Consider the following 25,810-nt stretch of genomic DNA (forward strand, 5'->3'; position numbering starts at 1 on the left):
CTGGTGGGGATAAAGGGAGCCATTTCTTTAAACTGGTTTTCCCTACCTCGTTTTGGGGGCTTCTAGTGCAGGTCGCATTTTAGATGTGTTTTTGTGTCCCAGTTTGTATCTCTGGAACACCTGAAACACAGAAGGCACCAAGAAGCCTTTCCTATTTCTCATCTTGAAGGGCTTAGCAGAGCTGTGGCTGAGGGATGAGGTGTGCACACAGTGGGATACTGCTCTGCTGAAGAGCATGGTCACCTCTCTGAACCAATAAATAAGGTTTAAAGTGCTGCTTCCCTAGGCATGGTTACCATTACATTGAAAGCAGTCTAGTTCCATGGAGCATTCAAATTACTCAAGAAATGGAATAACAAAGTGCCATGCTCAGGAAATTGAGAAGAAATTGAGAGAGCACACCAATTAGCAGCCAGCCTGGGTTGGAGCCTTTGGAAAAACCACAGCAAAACTCAGCAGGAGAGCTTCATACAGGAACACTCCCAAAACAGTGAAGAGAAACGAGCCCTCTCACAAGCTCCTCTGAACCCCAGCGTTGGAAAGGGAGTGATTTGTTGTTGCCCATAAGGAACTGAACTCACCTGAGAGCAGAGGTGTGAAGTGCTTGAGCCTGTGAGAAGCTCTGCTTCCTTGGCTCAGCCCAGCTTCCCTTAATGCCCTGTGGATCCTCCAGGCTCAGAGGGCTGGGAAGGCATTTCAGTGGTTCCAGCCTGGTGGGGTTGGCCCTGCAGCCTGGACAACACAGACACATTACAAAGCTCAATTGGAGTGGGTTTGCATGGGATTTTGAACATATCCACATTTCCCCTCTGTTTAAAGACTTCCTGCTCTTTTCTACTGAGAGATTATTTTATCAAAACATCCTCTAGACAATAAAACTGGTCTGGGTGTCAGTTTAGGGTCCCTCCTCCTGCAGAGCAATGAGATCATTCCAGGCAGTGAGGAGCAGGGCTGCAGAACACCCAGTGTCTGGCTCTTCCTTCCAGTGGCTGCTCCCCAGGGAAGAGATTTCATGTAAGGAGCTACACAGGTCGTTCACTAAAAACCCCTGAAGAGCCTTTTAACAAGGTCCTGTAGTGACAGCACAAAAGGGGGAATGGCTTCAAACAGAAGGAGGGCAGGTTTAAGTTAGAAATTCTTCCCTGTGAGGGTGGTGGGGCCCCAGCATGAGTTGCCCAGGGAAGATGGGATCCCTGGAAGTGTCCAAGGCCAGGCTGGATGGGGCTTGGAGCAGCCTGGGACAGTGGAAGGTGTCCCTGCCCATGGCAGGGTGTGGGACTGGATGAGCTTTAAGGTCCCTCCCAACTCAAACCATTCTGTGAAATGTTTCTGGTGGTACCTAAGCAGTACCTGAGCTCTGAGCTCCTGCTGCCCTTCAGCACCCTGCCCACCAATTCCTGCTCTGCAAGGAGTTAAATGACAGCAGGAGACACTGCTGGATTTTAGGCTGGAAATCTCAAAAATGTGAATGAGTGGAAAAGTCCAGCATCTTCCTCTTCACAAACAGATCAGATCTGCCCTTTTTCCTCAGTCCTTTCTCCTGGGTGGCTGCAGGTCTCTCTGCTGCAGTCCTGACACCCTCAAGCCTCACACATCGCAGAGCTGCTCCTGCCAGGGCAGAGGGACCCGCAAGGGCACAGCTGATGGTCCTGCTGCTCACTCTGCACACCCTGGCCAGTGTCCAGGATCACATTTGCTTGAGGCCACATCAAACTGCTCCACAAAGTGCTGTCATTTCCCAATCTTCCTTCCAGCCTCCTGGCTGCTGCTGCTATCTGATAACTTCTCCAAATGCTACCTGATACCTTCTCCAAATGTTCAGAATTAAAACATGACCAAAGACTTGACTGCCTGGAGTGATACATATTATCATCAGCAACAACAATAAAAAAAGGAAAATGCACTGTTGTTTTTCTTTTCAAAATCTTTTAATAGGACACATTTGTTTTTGTCAGTTGTAAAGATTTACACTTGTTTTTTGTCTTTTTTTTTTTTTTTTTAAAAAAAAAAGAAAAAGGGAACATTTGAATCCAATTTTCCCCATGAGTACCACCTTGTGTTGCCTGGACCAAAAGACCTCGTTTTGGTCTATATAACTGATACAGTATAACAATATATTAGCTATTAAATACAAAGTTCTATCATATATACTAGATTGTTACGGACATTGCAATGGTACTGTGCCTACTCTAGTCACTTTGTGTAATAGTGTACATGGGTTATTATAGCCAAAGGGGCAGAAAAGGGGAGACTGGGGCATAGCCTAATTTACAGTGATAATGCTTTTGTTTTCTTTTTTCCCTTGTTTTGTTGTTTTTTTTTTTATTTTCTCCTTGAACACACATAGTGCTGATTGCAATCCACAGAAGTAAAAAACAGTGTTTTCTTCGCCCTCCTCCAAAATATCTACAGTAAAACCTCTAACCAAGTTATGAAAAAATCACTTCCACGTGCGAGGGGCTGCAAGAATGGAATTTGTGTTTTTCCAGACACGTCTGCAATCTCTTTTCCATTGTGTCAGACTGGCAATAATAAAATATCCTCCTCCCACCTGCATACAGTAAATCCACAGTAGTAAAGTGCTGGTGTGCTTGAATGAGCTGGAGAGCCATGCAACTGCTTCGCCATGGACAGGGGCTGAGCTTTGGGGGGAGATGTTTTATGTGGGTACAGTTCTTGGGCAGTAATAGCACTGCAATATTGTGGAACTTGAGCTTAGCTGCTGACTCCTGAACACAGCCTGGATCTAGGCTATGAAACTACGCTCTAGGTGCTGTAAGAGAGCAGGCCTGGCTCCAGGTTTATGAAAAGAAATTTGTAGATAAGACGCTACGCAGACTTTTTAACAATTTCTCTATAGATTTCTACAAAAATATAAAAAAATTCTATCAACATAACCATTCTACAGAATTCCTGTGGATTTTGTACATTTTGTTTAAAAAAGTCACATTCTATAAAACCCCCCTGCAGGTATTTAAAATGATTTGAGTATTATTGCACGCGCTGCAGTACATTTGTCTTTCAAAAGGGCATCTAGAAAAAACTCATCTGGTTTAGAAAACAATCTATTTTACATGGATTTCTTTTCCTGAAAGCATCATCATAGAGTATCTTTTATTGGTTACTCTTTACTTAATATGCATATATGATGTGAACTTTTTATTACTTCCACACACCTCATCAGTAGGCAAAACCCCAAGTGTTAAAATAGAAGAGCCTTTAAGCTTTCTGTTACATTTGGAGTTGAGCATTTGGATTAATATCACATCACTGTTTTGTGCCATGATTTCAAGCTAAAATGTTCCATGGGTTTTTTTTTGTCAGGAAGGATCTGGAGAGTAGTATCATTCTAGCTATGTGAACACAATCCTAATCATTAAGGAACCAGGGGTGGCAATTTTAGTGGCCTAGCTAGTTTCCCAAACTATGTAGCACATATAAAAGGAAACACTAGGGCTCATTATGGGTGTAAAACCAAAAAGAGATTAAGAATATTTCTCAGGCTTAATGCACTGTAATTTTATTATTTCCTTAAATACGATCTGGGGGAAGAACTGATGAAAGGTTTGTTTCAAATCATTGCTTTAGACAGACTTAACTCTGGATTTGGGCTGGCATATCAAAGAGAGTGGGCTCGGTACGGGCCTGTGATGAGGAGGGGAAAAATGTCCCAGCCAAGAATTAATCTAACTGCAGTAAATAGTACAGAATGTTAATCCCCCTACTTCAAATACACTGATTGCCTGAATTCCTGCTGAAAGCCCTTACATTTCTTCTGGACATTTAAATCAGCAGGGATTGTTTATGGAGTAAACATCCTCAAGTGAGAATAAAGGGGTTTAAGACCTCACATAGGCTGTGGGGTATGAACAGCATCTTCTCTTTGTGTGTACACTCCAAGCTAATGCAGATACACGTGGTGGAAACAACCTAATCTCTGAATGGATAAAAGGCTGTACATCAGCATGTTGTAGTTTGAAAAGATCAGTAGTTCCCAAAAAGTTACAAACTCCCAGCTGACAGAATTAGCACAAATCCTTCTCCTGCCTGTGCTGGTTCAGAGGCATGATCTGTAGACTTGGTTTCAAACCTGTGACTATTGGCACACTTCAAAGCATGCCTGCAGTCTAATTTAGCCTACATCTTAATGTGATTTAATGGAATTGGAGTGGAGTTAATGTCTGGCTTTCATCAGTCATGTGAGGGGGGTGAGGTGTCGAATGGGACTAATCTCATATGTTTTTCAGGCTGTGCTCTCCAGTTTTACAGACTGTTTTTGGCAGAGTGCATTAGCACAGGAGTAAACAGGTAATTTTTGAGATGATTGATGTAATAAACTAAGGACATGAATTCTGGGTTTATCCACTTTGTATCATCATGTTGTTGCTTAAGGCTATTGATAAATTGGAAATAAAATTGCTGTCAGGGTCATGTAAATTAACTCTAGCAGTGATAGCAAAATACCTGGCTATTTTACTGAAGATCAGCAGTCATTTCAGTACCTGCAGACTTTCTTCCATGTAATCTATAAAATAACTCACAGAAGTGCCTTGATTCGGTAGAACATGAGCATATGATTTTAATTTTCAATAATTACTTTAATATGATCAACCTCCAGGCACTCTAGGCGAGAGCTCAACTCTGGGCATGTGCTTAAGCCCATTGCTGTGCCCTGTGTGCCCCAATTTCATCCACTGCAAGTCCTAAACTTGACCTCACTCTCCTTTCCACAGCGTGCATAGAGGAGGAGCTCCACTGAAAACAGAGGGATCAGGGAGGTGTAAAACTCAGCAAAATAAAAAGTCCATCCTGGAGACACTGCAAAAACATCTCAGAAGTGACTACAGGCCTTTGTTGCCTATTTCCTAGGAATGTATGAAAATTAATCATTGGCATGATTTTGTGATTTGCCAGTGGATGATCTATACCATCCTTTCATTATTCAGTATCTTATACTGTTAAATGGCTCTGCCTTCACCATCTTCAGACATCAGCATGTTGGACCTTCCTGGGTCTGAGCACTTGCTTTCACACTCTGAATATCAATTTTATGCAAGATTGGAATATTTTGTTAAGAAATTGCCACTGCATTTCTGTACTACACAAACAATCGTTTTCCCAGAATATCATTGAAGTCCAAGGGGAAAAATAAATTACATTAAATAATTCTTATTTACTGCTGACTGTGGGATACATTTCCTCTGTAATGCACTAATTGGCTACATTTTGTGCTTTGCAAAACAAAATTAAACCCAAACAAAACAAAACAAAAAAAGAGAAGGGATTAAATATATATTTTTTTAGGTTAAAATATTTGTAAAAACCAACTTTATCTCAGAAATATTCCGAGACACATTAAAATAGAAGAAAATTAAATGAGTCTTTAGTCACAAAATGTACTACATTCTGCAATACTAGATTCAATTAATTTAATAAAATATAATATACATATAGATTCTGCACATTGTATTGCTTTTACCTAAGCAGAACATATGCTTAAGTAAGCGTGATATAGGTTAACCACTCTTTTAACCAGCTGGTTCTTTAATCTTTCTTTGGAAATTTTTTACCCAGTGCCATTTTGGAGTACAGAGTTTTTTAAATTTTTTTTTTTCTATTACATGAAAGGAAGAAGACATTTGGCACCAACAGAAAAGTAACTCAGGGGTCCATTTCCGTTTGATCAAAGGAAAAGCTAGGAAGTGTCAACAAGTCTTTCTTTGGGGTAGGAGATGTTGACATAGTGTCTGGAAGCAGTGAATCCCCTATATCCATCGAATCCTTGGACTCACAGGATGGAGCACGCCTCCTCAAGAAAACATTTCCACTGGCAGGTGAGATGCTGTGGGGTCCCCTAGGTACCAAACTCTGCCCATCAGGTGGATCTATAGATATACAGGGAGGGCTCAGTTTCTTCTTCTGCCGCGTACCTTGCAAGCATTCCATTTCACTGACCACCTGACTTATAAAGCCAGAGGAGCTGGATGTGGAATGGTGCTGAGGGCTGTTTTCTATGGAACAAATCTCTATGGAATGTCTCCTTTGATCATCTAACCAAGAGGGTGGTTTTTTTAGCAGACCCTGGGTGTCTACACTGTGGTATTTCTTCAGGTCCTTCAGTATCACGTTGCCGGTATTGCCCATGTTCCTCTTAGATGTGAGAGGCTGACCCTCTGAACAGGCACTCGAGGCTGTGCAAGTTTCTGAAGTGAAAGGCTCTGAGGAGCTGTTTATTTCAGACACTTCTTGGTCCACTGAATCTTCAGGGGTCTCCTGATACGAGTCTGCACAAGCACAGGATGCTGGTGCCTGCTTTGAAATATTATACTGATTGTGGGAATGCTGCTGCGTATGGACGCTCGCCCGACTCCAGGCAGCCAACTCATTCACTTCTGAGGGCATCAGAGCCACTGGTGACTCCTCCTTGGGCACAGTGGGAACATTTGGGTCAGAGAGTTCACTCACCTCGGTGTGGAGATTCTCCTTGCTATCCAGAGAGTCGTTCCTTATAGCCATCTGTATCAGAGTGCAGAAGGGTTGGGGAGGAGAGGAGTTGCCAGATAAGAGAGACAGACCAAACAAAGGTTAGTACAGGCAAGGCACAGCATTTACAGGGCACTCAGCTCTGCTGAGATCCCTCAGAACAGACCCATTGACTCCTATAACAACCTGTGTTGTGTGTTCTACCAATTCCCATTGTCAGGAATTGTGGGTTTGTCCCTGTGTGATAGCCCTTCATTCTTCTATGGTTGACCTTTAGCTTTCTCCTCTATAGATGGAGGGCTGCAAAACCAGAACACCCCCACCCAAACTCACTCGTGTTCTTGTTATGCAAAGGATGAAGGTCTATAGCAAAGCCCTCAATAATTTCAGCAGCCCAGGTGTGAGCAGGAGAGAAAGATGTGCAATTGAGCCTGTGTATTCCCTTCTGTAGCTCAGGTGATGCTGAGGGCATGAAACTCTATCCCCAGAGCCAGCAACACCAGAGCAACCGCGCTGTGTGCCAGCATCAAGGCAACAGCCTGTCCCTGGCTGGGGTCCCCAGGCTGGAGCCACGACTTTGCACCATTGTATGGCAGGAGATGGAAATACAGGAGTCCAAAGCTGGACTAATAATAATCAGTAATTATTTCAATTCATTCTGATGCTCAAGTTCAGGCTTCCTATGGCACATTTTGCCTTGGCTGTCTGGAGCCTTACGCAGCATCAGTGCCCGCTGGCAGAGGGAACCTTGGGCGTGTTTTGAAGGCTTTGCCTTTTCACCACACTGCATTCCTTCTCAAAAGGCTTTATAAATCAATCTCATTAAATGGCCTTTAAAGGCAGAGTATCTGTTTGAGAAGACTCTTAAATGATCTTAAAGATAAAAATCTTCACAGGGGGATTTGGAGGAAATGTGTAGAGCTGGTCCCAATCCTTTAGAAAAGTGTAAGGAGATGAAATTATTCAATTCCTCATGCTAAGGAATACTTTTGTGACAAATCAACCCCAGAATGATCATACACGTTGCATAAATACTGTCCTACAAGGATCACTTGAGCCAAATGATCTCTATTCAGCAAAGCTCTCATCAGCAGCAATGTGTCCATGTGTGCACAGAAACACCAGAGTCTATTGCAGCATCTGCACATTGTGCTCCCTCTGTCAATGGGGACAGCTCAGAGAATATTTAATATGGCAAACAATTTCATCCAGTGCTGGTGAATCCTTTCTAGTTAAAATTTCACAGCATAACACTGGCAGCTAATCAGTCAGGAGTGAAGTTATTCTGGTTTCCTCAGCACCAGTGGTTTTAATGAGTATTTGGGAGAAGAAATCACGTTCATATCCTGAAAAGAGACACAGACCACACGGAAGTCGAATACAGAAGCAAAAAGTAATTGTTGTCATTACTTTTGCTTGCACACCAACCTGTGTTGCACACCACGACAGTATTTGTCACCACCAGCTCTTTCTTTGCCTATGATACAGGCATCTGTGGTTGTTGTTAGTAGTAACAGTACAAATGTTTTACTGGTTTGTTTGAAAATAAAAGGACCCTCTGCCATCCCAGAGGGGTGTACACCTGTAGCAGCCACAGCTTGGTGTGGGCTACACCTTGGATACACAGTCCTGGAACTACAAATTCAATATAGGTTTAATTTCAGGTAGAATTCCTCTGGAGAAAAGCCTTTGTGCCATGCACTGCCAAGGAGCGTAATCCTCAGCAGGAATGTTCTCCCAAAGCATCCGATCCACTCATCTTCCTCTGCGAGTGCATTGCTAATGGTCAAACATTCCGGAGTCTAAACTGGACGTTACTGTGGGGGCTGTGCTCGCTCTCCAGCACTCTGGAGGGAAAGGGAGGTTAAACACACAGGTTTTAATGCTCAGGGAAAGTGCAAGGACCAGGTATGTGATGGATAAGGTTTATCTATTATGGATTCAGGAGAGGAGAGGGCATGAGTGGAAAGGGAAAAAAAGGAAAGAAAAAGAAAAAGGAAAAGAAAAAAAGAAACTAAATCAGAGTTCCATGCAGTATACATAATGATAAGGATAAATGGGTACTGAAAACCAAACTGCTTTGCCAGTTTGGGCTATTTGATGTGCTAGTGAGAAATTAGTGGTAGCAATAAAATGGAATCAAGCAGAGAGCACCTGAGCAAGCAGAAGTGCTGGGGCTGTAAAGGGAATTTTGCCTCTTAAAGGACCAAGTTTACCAGTGTCTGGCCATCTAGATTGCAATTAACAGTAACAGCAATATCACCAGAACAACCTGACTGCTCCCATTTGCGAGACTGGGAGCTCCTTGCTGCTCAGGAACCTGCCCAAGGCAACCCCTCCTGGGTTTGCCCATGGACTGTATCTGCTCACAAAGCTCTTTGCTCTCTGAACTGTCACTCCAATGTTCATGTTCATGTCCCTGCATGAGCAGGGAGAGGGTGGGAGGGCAATAAATTGGCTTAAAGGTATGAAAAGGTCTAGAAAAAGAAGCCATCAAAGATGTGAACAAAATCACACTGGAGAAGATGGCTAACATAGTAATTTATTCTGGCTACATCTCTTCAAAAGGATGGGTCTGTTATTCATTAGAAAGCAAGAGAGAGTGGTTATGAACTGAAATCATGACTTCAATTAGTTTCCCCATTAGTGGTGATTGGAATAGCTGGCCAGCTCCATGCAAATGAATACATGCAAGGAATTTCTTATGTCAATTTAGTATTACAGACTAATGTAATTGTTAACCTTGGTACTTCACATCCATTTTTAGAGCTTAATGAATCAACTGTCTAATTTGTCAATGTTGATTAAAAGATGAAAGAAATGGGAATATTTTCATATGGGAAAGAAATTACTTTTGAAAAAATAGAACTGATCCCCTTTGTGTAAATAAAATAAGGCATGGAAATACTGAATAAAGCAGAGATTTTGAATCAGATGTGCTTCTGGTCCTGGTCCAGCTGCACAATCATTGAAATATGCTTAAAAATGTGAGAGTGAAGCACAAGTTTAAGTATTTTACTAAAAAAAGATAAGTCTAAACTTATGCTTCCAATCAACCAGACTGGAATCTTTGATTAGATCCCTTAGATCTTTGATTGAATCAGGATTTAAATCAATGCCAGGCAAAAACCAGAGATAAAACTGGTTGCAAAATAAAACATGTTCTGCTCTGCATATACTCAAACTTTTTAAAACCTCACAGCTGATGGAAAAGTATTTTAATTTTCAATTCTCACTGAAAAACCAGTATGTTTCTCATGATGGTTTTGCATATGAGATAACCAATTTCCATGAAACACTTCTCCTCTTTTGGGAAAACAGAGGAGTCAGAGGAGGGGTGGCCTGGGATGGAGCCTGCAATCCTTGTGTCCTTTCAAGCACTGAAAAAGTCACAGCAGTTCAGAATTAGTTCCTCAACCCCAATGAGCCCCAGGGGAGCATTTGGCTGCATTTATGAAGAGGATTAAAAAAAAAAAACAAAGTGCTAACAACGTGGATAACATTTAGGCATGTTGCCAAAGGACATGATACTCATTACACACGTTCTTTGGAGACTCCTGGATGGCTTTCAGATCAAAAACCACCAACCTTTTTGTTATTTCTGTAGGAGAATTACAGTTCTCTGGAGGTTTCTCTGTGAATCCCTCCTTGAATTTAAAGCATGCTTAACCAGGAAATGCATCAATATAAAAGCTCAGCAGGTTTATGATCATAACTCTGCTTACCTGTCTGCGGAGCAGCCTTTCAGCAGAAGGGGAGTGTGCCTGCTGGGAGACCCGGGGCTTGCTGTCCCCCACCAAATGGTCATGAGCTCTTACATGGTGGAAATGTTCCTTTGGGATTTGTAGGAGGGAGCTGGTGTCTGCTGGCTGTGACTGCACCGATGCCTTTGAACCTTGCGAGGGGGAGAAGAGGAAGAAATGGGACATGTTCATCCAAGGGTTGTGTCCCAACCTCAGGGGCCTCCCAAGGAAAACTTCTCTGCTGCACCTTGGATCAGATAGGCACAGCAAAACCACTGAATTCAGCAAATGGCTCTCCAGAACTGGGGAAAAAAAAGCTCCCATCTACTAATAAATTACTCCAGCATTGTCTATTATTTCATTTTTCTTGGCATTTTCCCCTGATACAGCTGGGACAAGCTCCTGTTGAGAACAGAACACAAGGAACTACAAGTTCATCTGAACTGGCAATTCCTGCATCCCTGCTTTTGGGCCAATTACTTTGCAGGCAGCCTCACTTCTGAGCACCTCAAACATCTGACTTTGAAAGGCTCTAGAAGGTGTCTCCATGCCTGGAGACCAAGTGCTGGGATCTCCAAACCAGCATGCACACACTGGAAATGAAGTGAAAGGGAACAGCACCTGGCAGCTCTCAAGGCTGGTTTTACAAAGCCTCCCAGAAGGAAACACATACTCTCCAGCCTCTGCCTGACCCTTCGTGATTGCTGGCTACTTCTTCTAAAAGGTTTGAAACTCTGCGTGCTCCCCCTACACACAGGCTCAACGTTTTTCAAAACAATTAATTTAATCTGGACCTCATCCCAGAGAATCTCATTTGTCCTGGAATCTTTCCCAGAACAACAGCCCCATTACGAAGGAGTATTCAAACAAATGCCTCCTGCAAGTGCCAGTGTTTCTGACAACAAAACCTTTTCAGCTTGAAATATTATGGCTTGGTTGTGGTGATTTATTAGAGGCGCCTGGTACCTCTTGCTGTCTTCACTGCCCTCTATAATATTACAAACTGTAAACAGGTGGGGGTGACTTCCCACACCCTGAAAAGCAGTGACAGTGTAGGTGGAAGAACGGTGATGTGTCAGAATTTGGGGACCTTACCCACCTGCCAGCACTCTGGCCTGCTTAAGATTGGAATTTCACCAGCAGGAATAAAACACTAAAAGGTTTAATTGCTTCATGTGGTTATAAGACATTAGCTTTACCTCTGCAAAGTATTTCTGCTACACCTCAGTGAAACAGTTGTTCCTGTGGATTTACAAGGGTGCAATGCCTGAGCCCAGAAAGCCAGGGCTGTTGTGTAGGGCTATTCAGGTTCTCCAAACTGAAACTGGGAAGTGAAATGTTGAAAAAAGAAGGGACTCATAAATTACCCCATCCCTTGTTGACATAGTTTTTGTTCAAGACAGTATAAATACATCCCAGTTAAGGGTCAACAATGAAGCACTGGAAATTCCCTCTGCAGCAAACATGATTCTTTCATGTGGTCAGGAATTTCTTGACTGTTACAGAGACACACGAATTCTGGCTCAACTGAAGGTAATGGGAGATTTGCTATTGCTTGCAATGGAATTTTAGCTGCACCATTAGCATTATGTGCAAACAGATTCTTCAAAACACTGCTCTTGACCTTGAAAATTGTGTATTGTGGCAGAGATTTCTCACAACACCAGATTCACCTTCCTCCCTTGTACTCACTTTTTTTTTTTTTTGCTTCTGTTCGACAGTCGCTATTCACCCAAATTCTTATTACTATGCAAATTTCAACATCTTATTTCTAATCTGTTTAAATCTCCTACCATTCTGAGCATTGCTGAAATTATGCTCTGCTTAGAGGCTTTCAAATGGCAAAAACTTGTAAAAACTCCCCTGTCTTATCAGTGACAAATGTCTAAAATGATGGCATGTACAAATTAAAGGTGGCTCCATTCACTTCAGCAGAGGAGCTGGGGGCACAGGGACAAGCCCTGGGAAGCAGCTCCAAGGACAGGGGCAGAGGTGAAGCTGGGAGAACCCTCCCTGTACCTAAGAATATCACTGAATTTAGCTCCAAGATGCATATCCCAACCACACACACTGGGAAGAACAACTCCACACTCTCTCATTTTCCCATTTATCTCACATGGGCATGTGTCTCAATTCAGCACATTTATGTTCATTTTACAGGCATTTAGAGACACCATCTTCCCATCTTTCACAGATGTTCCCAGACAGAGCTTGCAAACAGGTACTGCTGCAAAAAACAGACAGGAGGAAATATTTCTGTGCTGGGATTTCTCCTCGGGGGCCCAGTGGGCCAGATGGAACCCAGACTGTAGGGACTGTAACCTTAGGGAATCAGGCAGGGCCAGGCCACTTTCACATTCCCAAAAAATTCTGAGGAAAGGAGTTATCTTAAACAGGGCTTTGTCAATTGTGGAGGGTCTTTGCAAGTTGTGGAGGGTCTTTTCACAGCCATTCCACAGGTCTAGACACATGACTGGAAACCAGTGGCAATTTTCTCCCTCCTACTGAAGAGCTTGGAAAACCATTGCTCTATTGGAAAATCCTAGTCTTTTCCCAGCTGAGGGACATGTACCTGATTGGGATTTGTGATGTGCTGGCTTCCTGTCACCCAGGGAAGCAGGGCAGGGGCTGGAGTAGGGCGGCTGGAACATGTAGCTGTCGTTTGGCAAGGAGTGGGTGCGTCCCACCGAGGGCTTCCTCACACTCAGCAGGTCCTTGCTGGGGGACAGGGTCAGTGTGTCATCCTTGGAGCGGAGATCAGCCTGAGGGGAAGAAAAATGTGAGGAATGCAGGCATGGAAGGGTGGGAAAGAGGAGAAGTGCCCAGAAACGTGAGCGACAGCCATTGCAACCAGGATGGCACGATGGGCATGCACAGGGTGCACAAATGGAGCTACCAGGGAGCCATCCCCCTCCATCGGGGTTGTCAACAAACTCTCACACAATGGACCACAGAAACAGAGGGAGACACACCATAGCAATAAACCATGACTATTTCAGGGATATGCAAAGAAGGCATCATGCCTCAAGGCCAGCAAAGGTCACATTCTTGGCCCAACTTTGACCCTCTGTGTCCTCATCAGCAAGGCAGGCCTTTGCAAAGGGGGGTAGTTTCTTCTTCTGACAATAAAAGAAATAAAAACAAACCAAAAAAAACCACCCCAACCCAAATGCAAAAACTAGTTTATCAAAAATATTTTCTGTTCTAGGTCACAGAACAATTTTATTGGATTTTCTTCTCACATAATGAGTAACTAAACCTATTCTATTGAAAAAGATATCTAAACCTACTCCTTCAGGGTGAAAGCCATTCTCTGATTAGAAGGGATCTAATGCAAGCAAGGGTTATTGTATAAATGTTAACTGTGGAATTTTTACAGCCAAAGAGACTCTTGGAATAGGCAGCCCCAGAGGCAATATTGAGTGGATTCAGGTCTGATTTCATAAGAAAATAGATCCATCTCAGAAATGTTCTTGAGTGTTATTGTCTTGGAGAGTATCAGCAAAAATGGAATCAAGGTCATCTTCCCAGTGTATATCTAATGAAACAATTATTTAATTAGTAAAATGTCTCAAGTGAAAAATGCAGGAATAAGTTTATGCTACAGTAGTCTAGTACAGTATTTGTCTGATCATTTTTGGAAAACTTTAGATCTTATTTTCTGAAAAATTTTCCCTTTACTCAGTGCTTTACAGGTTTTCTGGAATCAACAGAGATTTTTTTGATCCCAATTTTCTCCTTCAATCATAAAAACGAAATTTCACTACGACATTTATTTGCACAAGAAATATGATGAGATTAAAAGGAATTTGCAGAAAGGGGGGGAAAAAAAAGAGGAAAAAAAAGAAGAAAAGATGGGGAAGAGAAAAAAAAAAAAAAAGATCACTGTTGCAAATTTAATGAAGAAAACAGGTATGCACTGCTGCACAGCATTTGTTTCAGTCCCTGGGAAACTGCTGATGTGGGTAGATCATGGATACAGACTAGTTAAGGGAGACTGCAGTCTCCTGATACATCTTGGGGAAGGAGAACAGAACCTGTGCTGGTAAAGCTGAGAGTTTGGATTTGGGAACTTCTCTGTCCCTCCCTGCCTTCCCCTTCTACCCAGTTCACGCTGTTTCACTGTCAAACTGCTGAGCTTAAGGCAGAAAAGGTGTCCTGAAACCTGAGATCTCAAACTCAAACCCATTTCAATCTGAACATGAGAACTGGGATTTGAGGCCCCATCCAAATCCAACCACCAGTGAACCTTTAGGTTCATTGACAGGATCCAACATAGGTAATTTCCACTTTTGGGTCATCCTGGGGGAAATCTCATGAGTGAAATTCATGAAGACCATTGAAAGTGGCTGCAAAATGATCCTTCCTAGGCCAGCCCACAGAGCAGTGGGAGCACATGACTTTTTGGTTCAGTGGTACTTTTAAAAATGTGTTGTTTTGGCTGGACTGAGAATCAAGTCCAAATTTTCCTTGAAAAAGAAAAAAAAAGATTTATTTTTTTTTTTCAACTAAAGCTGCATCCAAATGAAGTGTAAAAATATTTCATTTAGAAGAGATCTCAATGAAAGCTTGCAGTTTTTCAGGAGTTTGGGCAACTGTTGTGACCAAACACTTTTTTGTTATTGATAAAAATTCACAAAATCCTTTGTTCAACACAGTTTTGCTTTTTTTTTTGGAGAGGGGAGAAAAACCATCTTTCCTGGCTGTACCCTTGAGACTTTGCAATGCTGTCAAACAGTGTTGTCTAATCAGATTCAAAACTAGGAGGGTTTCTCCTCTGTCCAACTCTCCATACTAATTTTGAAACAAAAAGCTTCGTAAAGAAGTTAAATGGGGTTTAAAAAATCTTTTGCACAGGATGCCATGAAGCATGATGGGAAATATTGTCACGGTTTAAGAGATGTCTCTCAAATAACTGCTAATTAGGATGACAGTCAACTCATATGGCAAAAAATTTATGAACAACACAAACATCCAAAGGTGGGTACATGAACAACAACAAAGAAAACAAAAATGATCTAAAAATGTTGGGAAAGGAGTTATGTCTGTTGTACAGCAGAAAAAAAAGCACTTGACCGCTACACAGCTAAAAATATCTAATGTTTCAAAGAGGAGATGGTTAAGGCAGGGTTCAAAATACTGGTTATGTCAGTCAAAAAGACACTGAATAGTCAATTTATTTTTTTTTTTTCCAGCATGGTGACTGCTAGAAAAAAATTGCAAAACAAGCATCATCTGGGAGAGATCCCCGTTTGATATTTGTAAAAGAAACAGTCTGGCACCAATCATGCAAAAAGCCTTGTGGTGCCTGTGTCCATAGTGACAAAAATCCATCCAAACTGAAGTGTTGGGGCTGGCCCTTCAGCAGAGGAAATGGGTCATTAGCTCACAGGGGTCTCTTCATGTAGCATCACTGATTTGTTTCAGATGGGGAGGAAATTTAAAGCTTGATGCTTTCTGAAGTTGGTTTTTGGTTTTGGTTTTTTTTTTACTATTTGTTCTACTTGTAGAAAACACATTGTTTATACATAAGACACCAAAAGAAAAATTGAAATAACTATTTGAAGTACTTGTTCCTCGCAAGGAGCCAAGACTGGGGACAAGAGTGACAAAAGCCAAGACCTAATGGCATGAAGGACAGCATCCTGTTCAGGGAAGAGATTGGTGCTCTTTGGGAAGGGGCTGGAACTGGAAATGCCATTAGACAGGTGCAGAGGGATGGCAGCAGTATTTTGAACCCTGTAAACATCAGACTACACAGTGACCAGTGTATGTACATTGCTTTCCAGAGCATTAAGTAAGTGTGTGTTAATGTCATCAGCAAAAGAGTCATCCGTCAGAGCTAAGGACCAGGACTTTTCAGAGAGAATATCTGACGTCAGAGACAGAGCCTCCATCTCAGCTAGAGGGATCTAAAGGGAGAGATGATTAAACATAAGAAACCAGGACACAAATCTTTTGGAAAAGAAAATTAAAGAAAGGAAAAAAAAAAGTATCATAATCTAAGTACTTCTAGACACTAAAGCAATATCCCTGCAGTGGGAGAAGCTGTATCATACACATTGTTACCAGGGACAGAACATTAAAGAAATGAAATATAATGAAGAAATCAAGAAAGGAATGGGACATTTATATTTTAGTGCTTACCAAGCATCTGGGAGGGGGTTTAAAACCATACACTAATGCTAGCATTGTATTTTGCTGTTCTCCTGTCTACATGAAGAAGCAAAGGAAACATTACTTTCGTAATAGATTCATTCTCTTGGCTGTGATTAAATACAAGAGGTTTCAAGATCTGATTTCTCTGAAGTTGTCCCCCCCAATAACCATGCTGGTTTCTAAGCTAAACTTGTTGAGTCTTTAAAGATTCCCCAAAATACAAAACCATATATTCAGGTGGGGTATGGAGTGTGCCTTTTCCTGTGCCCCAGGGAGGCTGCAGGGACTCTCCCCACCACCCCCCAAGCAGCAGGTGGGACCAAAATTCACTTCCTCATGGCTAAAATGGCACAGGGAGAAGCTTAAAGCTTGATTTTGGTCAGAAAACACATTCCTGGTGCTTTTAGCTCATTTTGGCTGGCTACAGAGCCTCCAGTGACACCAATAACCATCCTACTAAAACAGCCAACTGCATTTTTCAGCCCCCAAATGCCCCTCAGGCCTTGCCCCAGCTGTCTCCTCTGGCATTGAGAAATCCTGACTTCAGAATCAGCTCTACACAGCCACACTCCTGTTTTCATGTGTCTTGCACAAATGGATCCCCACTGAAGACATTCAATCAATCAATAAATGTCCTTATCAAATCATTGATGAAGCTCTCTCCCTAGACATAGAGGTCTTTTTATAAGAAATGTGAAGATGTCACTTCTGATGTTGGAGGAAAAAGAGGGGGAATAGGGGACAGTGGCATCTCCCCTAGGGCAGCAGCAGTGTGCCAGGCACTGTAAGAGGGGGTGTCTGCCGTGCAGGAGGCTCAGTTATCCCCAAATCCCCTCCCTGGACACAGTGCTCATGGCACCAGGACTGGAATTTCATCAGGGAACCTCCAGACCTTGCTCACACTTGCAGGGCCATCTACTCTGGGCAAATTCCAGGTGCTTACTGTTCACTTCTCACTGTGCATTTCTTTTTGTCATCCTCTATGCTTGAGAAGTCTTTCAGCAGCAATAAATCTTCCAAGAGAAAACAGAGGGGCCCAGATCTCTTACACTGGAGTTCTCAAAGGACTGGGTTTTCTCACTCTTAGAAATGGCAGCCACGGGATGGAACAAACTCAGCGATGAGTGAGCCTGGAGAGGCTCAAAATTCAGCTGAGATAAGTAAGAGGGTTGGACTCCTCTCACCTAACCTCAGCTTTGATATCTTCTCTAGCACAGTCATCTGCTGGCAATGGATGAGAGAGATGATTTGGAGCCCCTGATTTCATATGAGGCTCCCCAAAAAGGCATCACTGCAAAGGCTGCCAGCCTGAGGACAGGAATCCCTGAGAGGGACCCAGCAACCAGAGGCAGCAAAAATCTGTGCAGGAGCTTGGTGGACACCAGCAGCTCCTGCCTGCTGGGAGCTGCTATTAATCACTTGCTTTCAGCAAGTCCCAGTGCTGCTCTAAATTCCTGAGTTGCCTGAGAACATGACAAATGGTGTGAACAGAAACGCCAAGATGTAAACAAAACATCACCCCACTTCAGCCTTCCCAAACCCAAAATTGAGTTTGAAGCCGTCAAAACATTTTGTTGGAAACATCCAACTGATTTAGACCAGTTTTAATTATAGAGCAGGGGGGAAAAAAAAAAAAAAGCTTAAATTTTAAAAGAAAAAGCCATTGCAAACTGGAAAGCTATATTTTTCCATTACAGAAATGTCAAAACAAACCCATTTTTTTTTGCTGCAGCAGCACTTTCTGGTGAAAAATGTTGTGACAAAAAATTTTCAACCAGCTCTCACTGAGTTTCCTACTGACCCTCTGCCTTCCCTGCCAAAACTACTGTCTCTATTCCTCTGGCAATATTAGAGATAACCACTTCCTATAGCTTAATAAACTCTGGGATACAATATGGAGCAATCAGAGGGAGAGATGTTATCCTTCTATAAAAAGACCTGCAGCAGGATTTCATTTTACCTAAGCTTGTTCCTTTTCTCTGATGAACCATCAGAAGTTGGGTAATTTAGTGTGTCAGTGAGCTCATAAACAAGTACTCTGATTTAACAAGAAAACTTCTGTTCTTTTTAGCCAGAAAGTGGGGGAAAATAGATCAAAAAATATGGAACTTGCTCAATCCCAACTGCAGCAAAAAATAGGTGTGCTTGAATTATTGTTATGGTCACTGCTATGTTTTAGGGAAAATATTTGTTCAGAAGAATAACACACTTTAAAAAGTATTTTATTCTAGGAAGTAAATGAGCTAATTTTAAACGAGCACTGTCTGCTGGAGAAAGCACTGGAGCGCAGGGTTATTTATGTTCATCATTAAAGGCTGCCTCCCCTCCTAAATTCACTAGATCAGAGAGGAGGATCTAGTTTACAGTGACCCATTTGCAAGAAGCCTCTTCAGGAAAACCCTTCAAAAGTGGATTTTCAGGCAGTTGAAATCAGCACAGAACACAGAGATCATTTGATGATCCCCAGCAGCTCAAACTCTGCTCTGGGAAAGCCTCAAGCTGTGCTGCAGGCTCTGCAGACAAGCCCTGACACTGCTGTGGAGTCAGTCCTGCTCAGGAGCAGGAAGCCAAATATAAGAACCCCACTGAAGGATGGAGATGGAATTTTGTGCATTTCCCCACTAACACCCAGGAACTGTAAATCCCAATGAAAAACTTCTTACTGTGTTGACAAGGGAAAGTCTGGGCATGTTCTCTTCCTCTTGCATTGATACACAACATCATCTATGTCCACAGAAAAAGCCAAAGTGATGTTTTATGCTTCCTGTGACTGCATTACATAAAAGAACTTTAACTTGCTATTAAAGGTCTCAGTCAAATTGAGTTTGGATGGACACTTTGCAGGAAATTAGGAATATTAACCTGGTTCTCAGAGTTGTAATATTCGGGAGCTGGGAGGGCATAATGATGGCACACAGAGCCTGACAGGTTGTCCATCAGCTTCAGCTCTCCTTCCAGAGATTCCTGGATCAGCAGTGATATGGTATCAAACAAGTGCCTTTCCTAGGAAGGGTGGTGTACAGCATGCAGAGAGAGATAAAGCAAGCCAAAAAGAGAGGAGGAAAAAGGCGAGGGACAGAGACAGAGAGAAGAAAAGGACAGCATGTCAAACCCAGTGAACAGAATGAGGGGAGGAAAAAAAAAAAAGAGGGGAAAAAAGGTGGAAACGTTCAAGGAGAACAGCAGTAACAGGAACAACGGGACAGGAGAAAAGGAGAGAGAACAGTGCAGTAATATCACGGTGAGCAGAGACAGCTTTCCCAGACATTACGAGAGATGGGGTGACAGCAGCGTCCCCGAGACCACGGCTGCTCCCACCCAGGGCCCTCCTTGGGGACAATCTCCCTCTCAGCAAACACAGACAGTCATTCCTGGGGGCTGAGCAGCGCCTTCCTTCCCATCAGGGCTGTCAACTTCAACAGGACATTATTTGCTGCAAGGCTCCTTTACACATGGTTCATGCTTTTGAGCTGCAGGACCTAATACTTGACACCTAAATCCATATCCAGAGGGCACAGAAATTAAAATAACCTGACTGGAGAGAAGCTGAGTGTCCTGTCCACAGAAGCTGCAGCTGAGCAGGATGGACTTGTGACAGGTCACCAATTCATGGGCCAGACATGGGCTGAGGTGCCCCCAGTGTTCTGGCCAATGTCAAACCAGCTGGCCACAGCACTGGGATTGTACAGAGCAGGGTCTGGCTTTTGCAGGCAGCAGGGGAGCGATTTCAGGGTGCACCTTCCACGTAGGGAATGCCCAATGCATACAATGAGATGAGGACCAGCGCTACAGTCAAACAGCACACAGTGCAAAAATCCCAGGAAAGAGGCAAACCAAAGAGCATGCTGTCCTTGCCAGGGTTGTGTCCTGGGAATTGTATTCCTCTGCTATCAAGCTCAAGCATCAGATTTTCCCTGAAAATTTTGGCTGGGAAAATAAATAATGAGAATAAGATCTCCTGGAGGTTTCTGAGGCTTCTGTTTGAAGGAAAGAGCAAGCAACCCACTCTGAAGGTTATGATTGGAATAGACCCTTCCCCAGGCTGCCTTCAGAGAGGGCAGGTTTAGCAGACTGTAGAGTGAAGGTGTCATTCTGACTGATTTGTCTCACAGTTTTACAATTTCTCTCTTTTTCCTGTTTCAGTCCTGGTACAGGACAGCAGGGCTGAGGACAGTTTGCCAGTACTCTGCTCAACACATACAGCACCAGCTGGGATGTGTTGTTTCTTCCTAGAGGACATAGTAAATCTGTATTTCCCCACATGCCCTGAACTCCTTTTTCCTGAGCCAAAGAGCAGCTTTGGACTCCATTTCAGACATCAGAGATTTTAATGGCACCAGAAATTTCCAGTAGCTTAGGAGCTGAAACAAAGCTTAAGCAGGGATTTACTCTCTTTCACCCTTGGACTAAAGATCACAAATGAGTTTTTCATGCATTAAAAGATGCGTTAGTCCACCCCAGGCTGAGGCCAAGATATGCTGTTGTGAAATCAAGATGTAATAAAAGTTAATGAGGTCTGCATAGAGTTTAACCCAATTTGCAATCAGCTAAGACTAAAAAAAGGCTGGACTGTATTTCCTGAGTAATTTCAGTTCAATGACCTCCCAGAGAACTTGTCTGGGGCTTGATCTCACCTCTCATTCCTCAAACTGAATCTTCATCCAAAAATTATCCTTTAGGGAGACGTGGTGCAGCTCATAGCAGTTCCCACATTGCAGCCATGCTCCTGCTGGTGGGAGTTCTGCCACCAGCTCTGGTGAGCTCAGGTTTGAGTCTCCTCTGGATTATTCTATTGTTAAAAGAATCTTTTCTTACAAGCCTGACTGTGGGGATGAATTTTAAATTGAGGTTACATAAAACAAATTTAATACTGAAGCAAAGATTAGCCAAGTTTTATTCCTCTTTTATGTTGTGGTTCATGGTCTGTATTAGAAAAGCAAACACATTATGCTCATGATTTTGCTATCACAAAGGACCAGTCAAAACTCTGAATTAAACTAAATTTGGAGCTAGCTCTGAACTCTGTGGCTTGAGCTGACATCCAGAGTAAATTGCAAAACTCTCTCCCTCCAAACAGATGCATCAAGGTGGTCTGGAGACCTGACTGGGGTGTCTTCCCTGCAGCATTGGTTCCCAAACCACGCAAGAGTCAGCAGCAGACAGCAGGGAATACAAGCCCAGGACATCTGGTACACACCTCTGTCATTGCCAACTCGTGCAAGTCTTTCCCCAGCAAAAATGCAGATCAAGCCCTCCTCACCCTCCAATAGAGATTCTCACCATATGATAAGCTAGTGAGAGCTGAGAATCCACCTTGATTTGCATGGGATTGGTGAATCTGTGAGGGCTCTCGGGTCTCTCTCCACTGGTGGTGCCTGTCCATGCAAAGATGTCTGAGGGGCTGTGCTGGCTGGGGATGATGGTCTTCATCTCCATCTCCAGTTCTGCTTCCAGCTCTGCCTCCTCCTTTGCCTCCTTGTTGCTCTCCTCCAAGTGCTTCATGAGCACAGCGATCACCACGTTCACCAGGACAAACTGGGCTGTCAGCACGAAGGAGACGAAGTAGATGGGGGAAATGACAGTGTTGTAACAGGTGGACTCCTGGTCACAGTCACGCAACGTGTCCTGGAAACAGCGGGGGAATGATCACAGAATCAGCCAGGCTGGAAAAGACCCTGGAGATCCAACCTATTACCTAACACTTATCAACTAAACCATGGAAGTAAGAGATGGAGGGATGTGAAGAGATTGCAGCATGAACCTCAGTCTGCAATGGGTTCTCCTTTCATGAAGAAAACTGAGTGGATTTGGCAAATTTCACATCTAGAACATTGGCAGACAAAAACCTCAACACTCACCTTCATTATCCCATTCCAGTTGTCTCCTGTGGACACTCGGAAGAGGGTCAGGAAGGCCATCCCAAAGTTCCTGAATGTGGCGTGCCGTCCCAGCCCCTCGCAGGGGTGTGTGTCATCACACTCTGTGACACCAAGCACAGCTGTGAGACTCCTGTCCCACACCATTCCCACCCCTCCCACCGGCACAGGAAGACTCACCGAGGTCACCAAACAACTCCACTCCAAGAGCTGCAAATATGAAAAACAACAACATGAAGAGAAGGCCCAGATTCCCCACCTGAAAAGAGAAAAAGAAATGGGGGGTAAAACACACACACAAAAAAAAGAACATTAATTTGATTTTTTTTTTGTTTTGTTCCAGACCTGTTTCTTGCTGTATTCTTTAATCCAAAACTTAAATTGCTTCAGGGCAAAAATGACCTCAACCTGAGGACTGTATCTCAGTGCTTTGAGAGGGAAATGTGATCCTCCAATGACAGCAAAGATAAAATGATTAGCATTCCTGTGCAATAGGAAATGAGCTGTGGGCCAGAGAGCTCTGGTTTGATATGGCAGTGGGTTACCTGCGGCAGTGCTTGCATCACAGTGTCCAGGAGGGCCCTCATCCCCACAGCCATCTTCAGCAACTTCAGCACTGTGGAAAACACATTTGCAGTATGGTGATGGCAGCATCAGCAGAGAGGCACAAACTCAGTCCCTCTCCCAGGAGCACAGATTATAGGAGGAGAAATGCGAAATCTTGTCAAGTGTTCCCCATTAGCTGCTACAGTCCCTGGCCTTTTTACATAGCTCCCTGTTGCCTGGATACTATCAAAATCCCATGAATAGCAGCATCACCTACTCTGAGACTTGGAGAAAGTGTTATCACTCTGCCTGGCTCTTCCTTCCCCATCTTATCTGTGTTGGACTCATCTCCTTCCTCTGGTTATCGTGAGCAGTTCTTTTCCCAGCCCTGGGGCTACTTTCCTACTTCCATAGGCTACCCACTTTCATACATGATTCACTGAAGAATGATTTACACATCTCTTCCAGAAGGTTGCATTTCCAATTGGAAGCTGCATGTATTTTTAATTCTGAAAGGGATCCAATGCACAGAAAACTGCACTATTCCCCCCCTCTTGAGACACAGCAGCACTTAATTTCTCCTCCAGCTCCTTCTCTGCTTAGATGTGGGCTGTAATCAAAACAATTATTCCTCAGAGCACAATATCCTTCAGGAGGGCCTGGCAGTACTTCATTAAGGGCCTGAGCACTCACATTTTACATCTTCATAATTTGGCCCTGACGCCTCCACGTTTTGAAAAATCAGGCCCTGAAGAAGTTGGCTCCCTGACTTGGGAATGTGTCTGAGAGGACAGATGGATACAGAGTGACAAGGCATTCTTTGTCACAAAGTGGTGTGATGTAAAGCCTCATGGGAATTTAAATTCATTAGATGCTCATCTTTTAAAGCAAATGTACTCAAGCTTGTGTTCTTTAATCCCTGTTAGAGACAACTTTGATTTGACTGGAGCAATTTTCCCAGGTACATCTCAGGGAGTTACTGCCACAGCTACTTCTCCTTAATTTCTAAGCTCCCATCCTTCGAGCCCTCTTAAGGCAGAAACACATGGTCAGTTGGCTCAGCTTTTTGGCTCCTTGCAAGTATTTCCCCCCATTGTTCTTTCATTTGTTTACAGCCTGTTGATGCCAGAACTATGCACATCATGATGGGGATATACCCCAGTACTGTTTCCCACTGCTTAACTCTCTCCTGGTGCTGACCATGTACCTCAAACACGAGTCAGTTCTGCTTCATCCCTCTCACCTCGAGCGATCCTGAGAACCCTCATGATCCGGATAATGGTGGGGTTAATTGGCAGTGAAGCGTTCACCTCGATCTCTTCCAAAGTGATGCCCATGATAGACAGCAGCACAATTGCCAGATCTAATTGGTTCCATCTGGAGACAATACAAAGTGAAGTTTAACTTCTCCTAAGAAGCTGACAATGAGAAGCAGCTTGTTTCACATGAATTCCAGTCATTTCAATGGTTTGAGCACTCAAATGAATCTGCAGTATTTTTCTGAGGGTATTATACAAAAGCAGTGATGTTATGAAATCATAACTAATGAATCTCATTAGAAAACCAGCCAATTCCAAAGATATCCTTGACTGAGGGGAAAGAGGAACAAAAGCTGGATAGTTTTCTACCCAGAGGCTCCAAACCTCAGGAGAGACACTGTGTTGTCTGTCTAGCCACTTCTAGACATGACTCTTGTGGACCTCAATGTGAGATCTGTCCCGGGCAGAACAGGACCCCGTGGCCAGTCCTTGTAAAAAAATTGTGTTGGGTGAAGGAAAGAGCCCAAGGATTTGTGCCAGTGTGGAGAGAGTGGTAATTCCAGCACAGACACACAAAATGTGGAGACAGGGATGGATCCATCCACTGGATGCTGAAGGGCTCATGTGAAGGCTTGCTTAGTGCCCTTTTCTTGGTATTAACATTGAAGAAGGCAAAAATGGGAGAAAGATCCACCAAGGACATAAAATTTATGTTTTTGAGGTAAGAGAGGATAATCTAGATAAAGACAAAATGTCATCCACTGCTCCTCATCTGCATAAAAGAGAGGTCCTTTCTTTCTTTCATGTTCACTCAGGGCTAGATTCTTTCTCTTGACATAATTTTTGTCACTTCAGCAGGTTCTCCTGATTACATGGACAAGCAACTGGTGTGAGAACTGTCTGCCTGGTGGAGATCTGTCCCTGCTTCATCTGCTCCCAAGGGCCAAAATGGTTCAATCCCACTCCTTGGCCTGCACAATCTGTCCTCCAGCTTACATCCCAAGCCTCCACATACCCAGCCTTCAACCAGTCACATCAAAAAGCCTTCACACATATCAGCATGGGCCAGAGCATGGGAATTCAGGACATGGAATGTGGGCAGCTCTCCACAGAGCCTGCTGCTCACCCTGTGGTCACAATGGATCTTTTGTTACCTGTCTTGGAAGAAGCGGCGAAACCCGAAGGCAATAAGCTTGAAAACAGATTCCAGGACAAAGATAATGGTGAAGATGTAATTGCAAATCTTCAGGGCTTCGTCAAGAACCTGGGATGTGGACACAGGACTGGGGTTAGATGCTTGTTGTGCAGAGGGCCTTTGCTGCCTCCAAACCTGACTCGTGTCATCACTTACCCATCACAGTTAAAAGGCTTCAAACACAGACCCTCTCTGATGAAAAGTGTCCCAGGGAAAAGTCCCAGGGATTCACAGAGTGCACTTGCTGCCTGCTGGTGAGATCCCAGGAAGGGCTGACACAAGCCCAAGGCACAACTCACCCCCCTAGCAGCAGCACAGCCCCAGCTGGATCGCTGGGGTGTGCAGAAAGAGCTGCTGCATTTGCTGGTCTCAGCAGCACAAGAACTCTTGTGCTTTTGTCAGAGAGCTGAACTTCATCCCACTTGTTCATTTGTGCAAGTGCTGGCCAAAGTGGCTCCTTGGTGACAGCCTGCCATTACTCCTCACCTTGAGCTTTTGGCAAGGAGCACGACAGAGGGATGACATGCCAGGAGAAGCAAGTGCCTTGCA

At 43.5% G+C, this 25,810-nt stretch overlaps 1 protein-coding gene across 16 annotated transcripts in view; it reads right to left on the reverse strand.

Annotated features, from left to right (window-relative positions):
• Positions 1-2,000: 2,000 nt before the first annotated feature.
• The window catches only part of CACNA1G (calcium voltage-gated channel subunit alpha1 G), a 145,250-nt gene continuing 121,440 nt past the window's right edge, over positions 2,001-25,810 (reverse strand). For 13 of the 16 annotated variants that reach the window (XM_033518666.1, XM_033518662.1, XM_033518663.1 and 10 more), the window contains 11 exons: positions 25,221-25,330; positions 24,051-24,184; positions 22,807-22,877; positions 22,442-22,520; positions 22,244-22,365; positions 21,666-22,010; positions 19,248-19,388; positions 16,004-16,138; positions 12,799-12,988; positions 10,209-10,378; positions 2,001-6,516 (listed from right to left, as the gene is read on the reverse strand). In XM_033518666.1, the coding sequence (XP_033374557.1) occupies positions 5,662-6,516; positions 10,209-10,378; positions 12,799-12,988; positions 16,004-16,138; positions 19,248-19,388; positions 21,666-22,010; positions 22,244-22,365; positions 22,442-22,520; positions 22,807-22,877; positions 24,051-24,184; positions 25,221-25,330 (2,352 nt within the window). In that variant the 3' untranslated portion in view covers positions 2,001-5,661. The remainder of the gene's footprint in view (positions 6,517-10,208; positions 10,379-12,798; positions 12,989-16,003; positions 16,139-19,247; positions 19,389-21,665; positions 22,011-22,243; positions 22,366-22,441; positions 22,521-22,806; positions 22,878-24,050; positions 24,185-25,220; positions 25,331-25,810) is intronic. The other 3 variants (XM_033518665.1, XM_033518664.1, XM_015645822.3) reach the window with 3 other exon arrangements.

The sequence above is a fragment of the Parus major genome, chromosome 18 (genome assembly GCF_001522545.3).
Source record: "Parus major isolate Abel chromosome 18, Parus_major1.1, whole genome shotgun sequence".
In the NCBI taxonomy this organism is placed as follows: Eukaryota; Metazoa; Chordata; class Aves; order Passeriformes; family Paridae; genus Parus; species Parus major.